The 11,945-nt window shown below is 35.4% G+C and overlaps 1 protein-coding gene across 1 annotated transcript in view; it reads right to left on the reverse strand.

Annotated features, from left to right (window-relative positions):
* Positions 1-11,945, reverse strand: part of LOC107742470 (serine/threonine-protein kinase 32B) — a 55,027-nt gene that overhangs the window by 7,090 nt on the left and 35,992 nt on the right. Inside the window, 4 exon segments of the mRNA XM_074560193.1 lie at positions 3,508-3,636; positions 4,783-4,908; positions 5,034-5,251; positions 5,946-6,035. Of these exon segments, the coding sequence (XP_074416294.1) occupies positions 3,508-3,636; positions 4,783-4,908; positions 5,034-5,251; positions 5,946-6,035 (563 nt within the window).

The following is an 11,945-nucleotide window of genomic DNA, read 5'->3' on the forward strand; positions in this document are numbered from 1 at the left end:
GTTTCACAGATTTAGGAGCTAGTTTTAGTGCTAAAATGCTTTGTGAAATACTCAGGCATTTCAATACTGTGAAATACTAAAAATACATTTGTAGGTGTTTCCCTTTCAGACGCAAAATTTATGGGAGGAGAGTATTAAAATGAATCACGCAACGCGATTTACTAACGTTTGCGCTTGTCAATTTTCTAGTATTTGCGCCATTATTTAAAACCCAGTCTTAAAGCAGGCGGTAATTTGCGCTGCTCTTGGTAAATTGCGCTGGTCATTATGGAAATGAGATGTTGCGTCTGTGTTCTTTAATGTACGCATTGTCAATAAATCACACGCAGGATTTTCCCCTCCCATCGGCGCTTTTATGGAATTGAACTCTAACGCTAATCTGCCCTGTTTAGTAAATCTGTCTCTTGATCTAAAACGTTCAGATGACACACAGCTCATTTCTCCGTCACTGTAAGTTACCGTAACCCAACATGAAATCACGCAACACATGGTAGATGCGCATTTGTGCAGCAGAGCGGCTCTCCCGCACTTTATGACGTGACAGACAACTAGCTGTAACTGTGACATTCCTAATAATCAGTACTGAAGCACAGACTGAAGAAACAGGGGAAATATTCCTCTGAACAGCGAGTGAACTCTAGGAAGGGAGGCAGTCACCGTGGGATGCTTCTCTTTATTTTGTTCTCACAACAAGAGTTCAATTTTCCGCTGCATTTATCTGTGATTGGATTGAGCTCATCTCTCCATACATTACAAACGTCAGTGGGAGGAGAGAACTGAGAAACCGAGTCAGGAGCAGATACTGTATAGGGCAGGACTGGTCATACTTTATTGATCTTCACTGTTTCAGAAAATGTGCACGTACAACGCTAGCTCCAGCTCCTATATTCTTTCTTTCATTCTGTGAAGTACTCTTTAGCATACTTTTAAAAACGGTATATTATTATAGAAAAACTATACTTTAAGAAAAATAAGTGTGAATGGAATGGAATGTTTTCTGACACTTAATTGCATGTTATTTACAATTAAATGGAAACTCATTATTATATTTATATTAAATTATTATATTATTTATATTAAATTAATAATTTATTATTAATTTATATTAAATGCAGTTAGTTGAACATTTCACCCAAAAAGTAAAATTGTCATAATTTAATCAGTTGTTCCAAACCTGAGTTTTTTTTTAGTTTTTTTTTTACAACCCCAATTCCAGAGACGTTGGGACGTTTTGTAAAAATGCAATAAAATCAAGAATCTGTTATTTGATCATTCTCTTTAACTTTTATTTAATTGACAAAAGTACAAAGAAAAGATTTCCAAAGATTTCACTGACCAACATAAATGTATTTTGTAAATATGAACAAATTTTGATTTTGATGGCTGCGACACACTCCCAAAAAGTTGGGACAGTGGCACGTTTAACACTGTGTCACATCAACTTTCCTTTTAATTACAATGTTTCATTGTTTGGGAATTAAGGATACTGATTGTTAAAGCTTTGCAAGCTAATTTTTTTTGTCCAGTCTCTTGAAACATGGCTTCAGATGCTCAGCAGTCTGTGATCGTCGTTGTCTGATTCTCATTTTCATGACTGGTCATACATTTTCAATAGGAGACAGATCTTAACTGCAGGCAGGCCAGTCTAACACGTTCACTCTGTCTCTACAAAACCACGCTGGTGTAGCACATGCAGAATGAGAGCTGGCATTGTCTTGATCTAATAACCATGGACTTCCCATGAAAGACATCATCTTGATGGCAGTATATATCTCTGTACAACTCCAATATATGCCTCCATGTCAACGGTACCTTCACACATAAGCCAGTCACCCATGCACTCATATACCATGACAGTCGTTTGCTTTTGCATCTGTCGCTGATGAAAGTCTGGATGGTTCCTTTGGTCTTTGGGACTGAGAACTCGAAATCCATTTTTCCCAGAAACAAGTTGAAATGTGGACTCATCTGAGTACAGCACACCTTTCCACTGTGTTTTTGGCTATCTGAGATGAGCTCTGGCCCAGAGAACCCAGCGGCATCACTGCATATAATTGATGTATAGCTTTCTTCTAGAGTAACAGAGTTTCAAGTTGCATTTCTTGATGCAGCAGCAGACTGTGTTAAGTGACAGCAGTTTTCTGAAGTACTCCTGAGCCCATGTGGCTATATTTAACACCGCAGCATGACGGTTTCTTATGCAATGCCATCTGAGGGCTCAAAGGTCAAGCATATTCACCTGAGCTTTCCTGCCTTGCCCTACATGCACAGTGATTTCTCTGGATTCCCTGAATCTTTTCACAACATTACGTGTGGTAGTTGGTGAAAGACCTAAATTCTTTGCGATTTTGCATTGCGGAATGTGATTTTTGATTTGTTTGACACTTCTCTCATGAAATTTGGCACAAAGTGATGAGCCATGATACAGCTTTGCTTGCAAAGACTGAGATGCTCCTTTTATACCTAAACATGATCCCCTCACCTATTACCAATTCACCTGCTTTCTGTGGATATTCTTGAACCTTTTCACTTTTATTTTGCTTCTGTCCCAACTTTTTTGGAATGTGTTGCAGCCGTCAAAAACAAAATTTGTTCATATTTACAAAATACATTTACGTTGGTCAGTGAAAACTTCGGAAATCTTTTCTTTGTACTTTTGTCAATTAAAATAAAAGTTAAAGAGAATGAACAAATCACAGATTCTTGATTTTATTGCATTTTTACAAAACGTCCCAACGTCTCTGGAATTGGGGTTGTAACAAGAAAAGATATTTTGAAGAATTTTGATTCAAAAAAATATATATAATAATAATATTATGGAAGTCAATGGCTACCAGAAACTGTTTGGAAACTGTTCAACGGGGGGAGAAAAAAAAGACTCATACAGGTTTGGAACAAGATGAGGGTGAATAATTGATGTCAATTTCCATTTTTGGGTGAACTATCCCCTTTAACCCACTTAAATACATCTTTATATGTAATTTCATAATTTTTCTATTATAAGTGTACTGCTGAATGTACTGACAAGGATTTATGGTAATTTGAAATATGCACTAATAATTTCTATTTCTAGTGTCACATATTTAAATATATTTGTAATTACACATTTGAAATGACATTACAATTTAACACATTTTAAATATTTTCACATTAAATGCAATATTGAATAATTCTCTACAGTTAAAATTCTGTATAATGTATCTTCTTAATAAAAAAAAACAAAACAAAAGATCTGTGAGTAATTAAATCATTGTGCAAAAACGAAAAAGTTAATGTTTCTAAAGGTCAACGATTCTGATCTCCCATTGAACAAATCCTTCAGAGAAATGACTCATACTGACAAACAAAGAAGAGAGCCATTGCAGAAAAACTCAAGGGAAACATGGTAATGTAATAAACAGGACTTCAATTGTTTTATGTCTTATTGCATAACAATTTTTATATTTTTTTTAAACAAAGACTGTTGCGTGACCGTTATGTTCTTAAGTAATGACAGTGAGATGCTACCTGAGGAGATCCATCAGAGCCGCTCTCCCTCGTCTTCCTCGCCAGCCTCTTCTTCTTCTTGTGCAGTGGTTTGGATTCCAGGATCATCTCCTCCAGCTCAAATGTGGGGTCGCAGTTTAGTCGCCGCCTCTGCCATCACACAAACACTGCAGATGTACTTTCCGATTTTAAGCCCGTCCGAATCTGCCACATCTGTGTTTTTCTTACACAACCTCTGTAATAATTCCAGAGCAAATTATCTACTGTTTTATGGCAAACTCTAAAACAAAAAAGTGATGCTCTGAGAAAACTAAATCCCGTCCGAATGCGAACGTCTGTGATTGCAGACGATATTTTTTCACAATGTGTTTCCTTGTGTGTTTTGGCCAATGTGAACTACCGTAGACGCTCTTACCACGCGCATTTTTTATATGTTTGCCTCCCGGAAAAGAAAGATACTCCGAAGACAACAAGATGCTGTGCAGTGCCAAGTTAAAACAGTGTTTGCATCGTTTGCATGTTTACAGTGTTCACGTTCTGATAAGGGGGGTTAAAAACAGGACATAAAATAGCTTCTACATCTAAATTATGATGTTTTTTGATGTAAAAATCTTGATAACGTTATAAGTGGACCTCAAAGAATTGTACGCCAGCCTCTTCTTCTTCTTGTGCAGTGGTTTGGATTCCAGGATCATCTCCTCCAGCTCAAATGTGGGGTCGCAGTTTAGTCGCCGCCTCTGCCATCACACAAACACTCATTTATGTACTGTACAATGTGCCCATTAACAATTGAACATTTATTGGCAAGTACTATTTCAGTACTACAGTTACACCCTTGTGAAAAAGGAAGATTAATTCTACTGAATGTGCATTTATAGTGTACTGCAAATCTTAAAAGTATTGTTTATTTAAACTGTACTTGCAGATAATGTAATATTAACGTAAAGTTATTTACGTGTATATAAAGACAATACACTTTCATGACAATTTTAATACACTTTTAAAAAGTGCACTGTCATTTTTAACTTACTTTATACATTTTAAATGACGTTTCTATAATCTCTTGTTGTGCTTTAGAGTACACTTATTTTTGTGTCGACTAACACATTAAAGGGGTCATGAACTGAGAAACCAACATCTTTTCACATTGCACTATAAAATTGTCATTGTACTATAAAAACATCCTGTAAGTTTAGGAACTCAAAACTTTCTTGTTAGTCTAAAAACAGCTTATATTGAAGGCAGTCTGCCAGCATGTCTCTTTATTCGCAGTGTGTGTGTGTCTAATATACTTACATCAGGGAGGAATCCAGGTGGGATTTGTTTGTTAAGCACAGCATCCCAATTGACATCAGAGAGGTATTCCAGGTCCTGGAGCTCCGAGAGACTGGAAATCCTCTTCTGAGCGTCTACACACAACAGCTGACAACAGAAGCAAACACACTGCATGTTTCATACGCCACTAGATCATGTCTGATCCTAAACATGACTGTAATTATCAAATAAATAAAGCATAACTACAGTGCTGTTCGTGTGATTAATGTTACCTTTGGTAAGAGTGTTTTGATCCCTGTAGTACGCTAGCTAATATGGCTCACCATGTTCTGAATTGGTTCTTGCGCTAATACTGATCTCAGATCAGATGGTTGAGAGACCCTCACCTGTCCACGGAGAAGCTCATACGCAGTGATCCCTAAAGACCACCAGTCCACTGCGAAAGAGTAACCCGGGCGTGTTCCCTCGAACGACTGGAATAGTTCTGGGGCTGCAACAACAGACAAGACAACAGCAGATTATATGTTTCCAGCATTTTTACTCCAATAAAATGAATGCCAATTCAACAAATTATATCAATACTGTTATATATCAGTAATGTTATTCGTACATGTTTAAAAACATTAGCATGTAAAGTACTTGATTATAATTTTAACTGTAGTGCGTAATTCAATATTTCATTTAAATCTCCACAGAAGCAGAGTGTGAATTCCAATGCGATGCTTCAGTTTTAACGGTGCAAGAGAACAAGGTAAGAAGCTGCTAAATATTTAATAATTTAAAACTAATATCTAGTAATGCAACCTACTCAACTATTTTTCCTCAAATGTTGTTGTTTTAAATAGAAAATATGCTATCATTTACATTATTCATGTAATTCATAACTGAATGTATTGAGATAAGCAACATTTTGCATTTCGACAAATTACAATATGCTGTGAATGCAGCATTAAAGCAACCGTTTGTATTTTTTTTTTACCTTGAAATATGAGTTTCAAAATCTTTTTGATGGTTCACTGACTTCTAATAAGGTTTCGTTTCAACTGTGAAAATGTCTTACCTGTGAATTTAACATAACTGTACAATTGTTAATGACAGAGTAAAAAATATAAGGAACCTTTGACTGACATTGTGTTCAATCGCACAAATAAAGCAGTGTTAAATAGAAGTATGAAAGCTCTCACCCATGTATGGTTTTGTCCCTGCAATAGATGTGGCTTTTAAGTCCTCCTTCACAATAGCAGCGATGTTAAAATCTGTCAGGTGAGCGTGACCTGCAAAGAGATAAATGCTAAATAAAACCATATACTGTACACAAGATATGAACACAAATATAAGCAAATAAAAAAGATGCATTTGCTTTAAATGAAAGCGATTACACTGATGCTGATGCCAGAGATTGATGGTCTCATGCTAATTGCATCCCTATTTGCATACTACCAAGCATTTGTTTTTGCTGGTGATGGGAAAGTACTCACTGCTGAAATCATGGGGCATACTACTACATCATGAAATCAATGCATGCAAGGTATATAATATCTGGAGAAAGCTATCCATTAGCATTGCCATTCATCTCAATGGCATTTGCTCCGTTGGAGCAGGACAGAAAGTATGTGACATGCATGATGCCATCTTGTTTTCTAGCACTTAGATTTCTGTCCTTTGTTTTTTTTTTTTTTTTTTGAGGCAATCACCTCAGCTGTGTAACTGATTAAACGACGCACTGACAGCACCGAACAATTTGCACAGTGCCCTTCTCTAGCTGTTTTTATCTAACTTGAGTCATAAGCATAATTAATTTTCATGCTTTTAAGAGGCTTCAAAAGACAAAACAAGTAGTCACTGGCAATGTCAACTGCAAAGCATGTATTATAATATAATTAGCATCCAGCCGCAATATTCTAACACAGCATTGTTTCACACGGCACAAGTTTAACACAGCAAACACTCCGGTTTCATAACCCCGGGTAAAAAGCGGTCCTAACCCTGCTTCTAAATTACAAGCGTGAAACATTTCTTCACCCGGGGTTAAAAGCAGGGTTTAGAACTGCGATAACTTATAAGTGTCTTAACATATCACATAAATTGACCTTTTAATAACATGGTGATTTTTGTAACAAAAATTAAATCTAATTTGGTAAGTTACACATTAAACTCGTTGAAAATGGTATAAAATTTTTTCAAAAGAGTACAATAATTTGGCACATGCTAAAGAGTCAATATTTTTAATAATAAATATCAACATATTTTCTCCTGTTGATTAATCAAAGTACATTACGAGGCAACTGTTTTGTATTACAAGTTTTCTGAAATGGTATGTTTAAAAATATTCAAATGTTTAATTGTCTAATTAAGTATTCATGAATTTGCATACATTTCCAGAACAGAAATCAGAACATTGGATAAAGCCAGGTTAAAAATTCTTGTTAAAAGTGTTAGGAATAAAATGGTAAATATATCAGGGTGAATTACATATTAACAAACCCCTCTGTAAAAACCTGCAGAATATAGACAGAAATAAAGCTGGATAGTTTGGTGTATGAAAGTGCAACTGAAATCTCTTAAGATTTACGGCTCAGTCAATGAGAAAAAACTCAGAATTGTAATTGAAATCTATAGATGCTAATCAATCAAGCGTAAACAGAAATCAGAACATTGGATAAAGCCAGGTTAAAAATTCTTGTTAAAAGTGTTAGGAATAAAATAGTAAATATATCAGGGTGAATTACATATTAACAAACCCCTCTGAAAAAACCTGCAGAATATAGACAGAAATAAAGCTGGATAGTTTGGTGTATGAAAGTGCAACTGAAATCTCTTAAGATTTACGGCTCAGTCAATGAGAAAAAACTCAGAATTGTAATTGAAATCTATAGATGCTAATCAATCAAGCGTAATAAAATAAACACTTAAATGTGTATTTTGGATAGGGTTGCAAAAAGGTGGAAAATTTCCAGGAAATTTTGGAAATTTTCCAGGATTTTTTTGGAATATTCCAGGGATTCTTGGAAAGTTTCCGGAAATTTACCAGAATTTTTTCCACCCCCCTTTGCAACCCTAATTTTGGATGCTTTTTTTTTCTCCCACTAGTCTCAAAGTTGACATGTTATGAAAGCAAAATAGCCCAATATCTCAAAATTGACCACTTAATAAGAATAGAAAAAAGAAGTTGCCTTAAACTAGTTTTAAAAATATTTGTAATTTTCTTCATCTTGGATGCACTTATTTTTCCTTAACTTTGATTTATATGTTGAAAAACTGTGGTGGCAAGTTTGGCATCGCATTATAACAGTGCAACATTCTATTACTGTACATACAGTCCAAAACAGCAGCAGCTTTGTCTCACAGTATAAAGACTGAAACAGCACCTTCCAAAATCAATTTCTTCCTTTCTGGCCTAATAAAACGGTTTGGCTTGATTTGTGGGGCAGTTCCTCAACTCATTCCTGGGAATGAGATGACACTGAGTGTAGCGAGCTTCGGAGGAAATAACAGTAACTGGAGTGAGGAGGCCAGAGTCAGCCGTTCACCTTGATGAAGATCTGCCATTGCCGCAGGGCACGAGCGAACCGGAGCAGATGCGACACACAGAAGGAAGAGGGTACACGGGGTTCAGTTTCTCTAGCGTATGTGTATGTGTGCCTATATCACAGAGAGAGTAGATGCTGTGGATGTGTGCAGTGTTGATATGAATGTAAAACACCTTCATCCAGCAGCTGCATTATTTACACACCGACAGAGGACATCAGTTATAAGGAGAAGACGAAAGAGTTTCCTGCAGAGCAACAATCTCATTTGTATGCATAGCTATTCCGTTGCAGTCTTCTGTTTTTAAAGGAGTCGTGAGTTAAGAAATCAAGTCAAAATGATATTTTGACATACTATAACAGGTTATTGTAGTACAAAAACATCCTGTTAGTTTCAGAACTCAAAATTTCCTGATAGTCCAAAAACAGCTTTTATTGAAACTAGTGCTGTCAAACGATCAATCGCGATTAATCGCATACAAAATAAAAGTGTTTGTTTACATAATACATGTGGGTCAAAGACGAAAAAGGGTTTAAGCATAAAAACAATAAGTGTAATACTGCTTTAAATTGTTGTTGTCCCCCCCCCCCCAGAAAAAAATAAAAAAATAAAAAAAGTTTTCTGTTTAATTTAATTGCAATTCTGTTTTTGTTTTTCTAAGCAAAAAATAAATATCATACATTTCTCCCTGATTTACAGAAGAGACCCTCTAAAATGTCATTCAGTGTAACAATCTTGTCAGGCATATTTACAACAAAAATCAATTTATGACACATTAAAAGACTAATTACTTTCACCCCAAATACTAATTAGTTGTAATTTTACATTTTTTAAATGTGCCACTATAAATTTTGGTGTTCATTCGACTCGGCATGAGCCAAGGATTCAGAGGAAAAAATAATTTTCCTTCTGTGCCTTACGTTTCAAAAGTTATTAGCATAAACATGAGTGAAAATTTGGACAAGTGGTGCCGCTCGTGCTTTTCGTCAAATTCATTCGTGCGTTATTCGAGAACGGTTTGAAGAATCAACATGAATTCTATAACTTTTTGCCAGCATGGTCTGAAGATGATCTGAGACAATTTTGGCGAAAATCAGACCAACCGTCTAGGACGAGTTCGAAAAAGTAGGTTTTTCGAACTATTAACAATAGCGAAAAAAATAAACCTTACGATTTTTAAATTTTGGTGTTCATTCGACTCGGCATGAGCCAAGGATTCAGATGGAAAAAAAAAGAATTTTCCTTCTGTGCCTTATGGTTCAAAAGTTATTAGCATAAACATGAGAGAAAATTTGGACAAGTGGTGGCGCTAGAGGTGTTGAGTCAGAGACTCCAAATTTGCTGTGGTTAATGTTGAGACTGTCCTCTATCAGTGTGCCAAATTTCATAACTTTCTCGCAAGCGGTTCTATGGGCTACCATAGACTTCCAGTGCGGAAGAAGAATAATAACATATAGAGAATATTTAGAGAAATTACATTATTGGGTTAAAGAATTGATTAGATATTTCAAAAAGGCTTTAAAACTCAATGTATTGTTTGTTTTGTTTCAATGATATTGAACATTAGCCAATTGTTGGCCTGCAGTCCACAGCAATCCATTCAATCGAGTTTGCAAATCTCTCTAAAAACACGTTCTTGCATTCTGTCTGCACTATTTTAATTGTCGGTTCATGTACATAATATATATATATATATATATATATATATATATATATTGATATATCATGTACACACATATATACACACACTGAAAAAAATTATACTAAATTTTTTTAAGGTAAGTGGTTGCAAACAATTTATTTTAGCTACATTTAAATAAAAAAATGTTGAAAGTTAGTCAACTAAATTTGTTTATTTAAATGTAGCTAAAATACATTGATTGCAACCACTAACCTTAAGAAATTTAGTAAATTCAATGAATCTTTTTTTTCAGTGCAATGTTTAAATTTACAGACCTAAATCAACCCACAGAAACAAAATATTCCCTGAAAATTGAGTTAACTCAGAATGAGTCTGAATTGGAGAGGCATTAAGGGTCGTAAAAGTCTGTGTCAGAGCCACAGGAAGTGTTTAGTGCTGTCTGGTGAAAACAACAGATCACTCTTTCCATCACATTCTGTTTTCACAATCTGAATCTGAAACAACTGCTCTGAGACCACAGACATAAATCTGTACAGACAGAAGCAACCTAGATCAAAACAGAAAACCCCACTGATGTTCTTGAGCACAGGAACAGATGTCTAGCTGAGGCACGTTAAAGGACAAAAACTGTACGCTGTAAAAATAAAGCCTCCAAAAAGGGGTTTTCGCAGCAATGTCATAGAAGAACCATTTATGGTTCCTGAAAGAACCTTTCAGTGAACAGCTCTTAAACCTCTGGGCCTCTTCATTTTTGTGTTAAACTTGGTACTTTTGCAGTCTTAAGTACCAAGTCTTTTGCAGTCTTGAAATGTAACTTTATGTATGTATGTATGTGTGTATTTATTTATTTATTTTCAGGAAAATCAATCTATTATATTTTTGTTCAATAATATATTTTTTTATTATTATTTATAATTCTGAGGGGATTTTATAAACGGTCATTTTTTTACTGCAAAGGTTCCCATTAAAGAGCAGGTCATATGGGTTTTTGAAAAATATCTCTTTTGCAGCTTATAACGTAGCTATCCTTAAATGAAAACAATCTGCAAAGCTGTTAATCAAAAAAGTGCATGATAAATAAAGATATTGTCTCTCAAAAGAGAGAGTCGATTCCTTAACGAGTCGTCATATTTTCGAATCTTTTGCCTGTTACCGGTATACATCACTGGGTAACACATTTGCATAATCCCCACCTGCCCGCGAAATACGAACAGAGTCTGACCTGCCCACAAACACTTCCGCTAGTTAGTGTGTTTACATCATATTGAGAAGACGCTGTGTTCAAGGATACCACAGAAATACAATTCAATTGCATTTCAATTCAATGCATTTCATTTTTACTAAGGACTGCTTCTCTAATCTTGGCTTTTATCTTCGTTGGCTTCTTCTATCTTCTTAATTTGGACTAACAAGCTCTCCGAAGCACAACCTGTAAGTACGATTGAAACGCTATGTGTACATTTTCAATTGAGTGCTCAAAATATCAAGTTTTTGTGCTAATATGTGATGTATACCTAGTGCAGCTTTAGGTTTCCAGGTAAAGCACGATATTACTGTCTTACTGAAGTAGTTCTGATAATTCGCTGTGAACCTAAAAATGTGTTGATTAATGTAGACTGACGTTGTTCCAATTACTTCGTTTAATAATAAAGAATGTAGTGTAGCGCACAGACTTTATAATCATTGTGAAATTGCGTTCTGCGTTCTGATTAAAAGTTAAAACAGAGCGTCTTTTGTCTGTCGTTCTTCAAACATTACAGTAGACATATTTTGGTTTACAAACTGTATTGTTTCATCAGTCAGGTTAGCACTTGGCTACCGTATCCACCGTTATTGTTTTAACTGTTCACAGTTTAGCAGCTAAACTTTAGCTGTGGGCACGATTCGCTTGCATAAGTGTTTTTGTATTTTATGTCATTATTATAAGAACGGATTGGAGCACTATATTATTGTTTTATGCAAAGGTGCTTTGTCAATGGTAGCGCTCGCTAACTTGCTCAAGGACTCCTCTCTG

Source organism: Sinocyclocheilus rhinocerous, unplaced genomic scaffold (genome assembly GCF_001515625.1).
Source record: "Sinocyclocheilus rhinocerous isolate Xijiao unplaced genomic scaffold, SAMN03320098_v1.1 scaffold1427, whole genome shotgun sequence".
NCBI lineage: Eukaryota > Metazoa > Chordata > Actinopteri > Cypriniformes > Cyprinidae > Sinocyclocheilus > Sinocyclocheilus rhinocerous.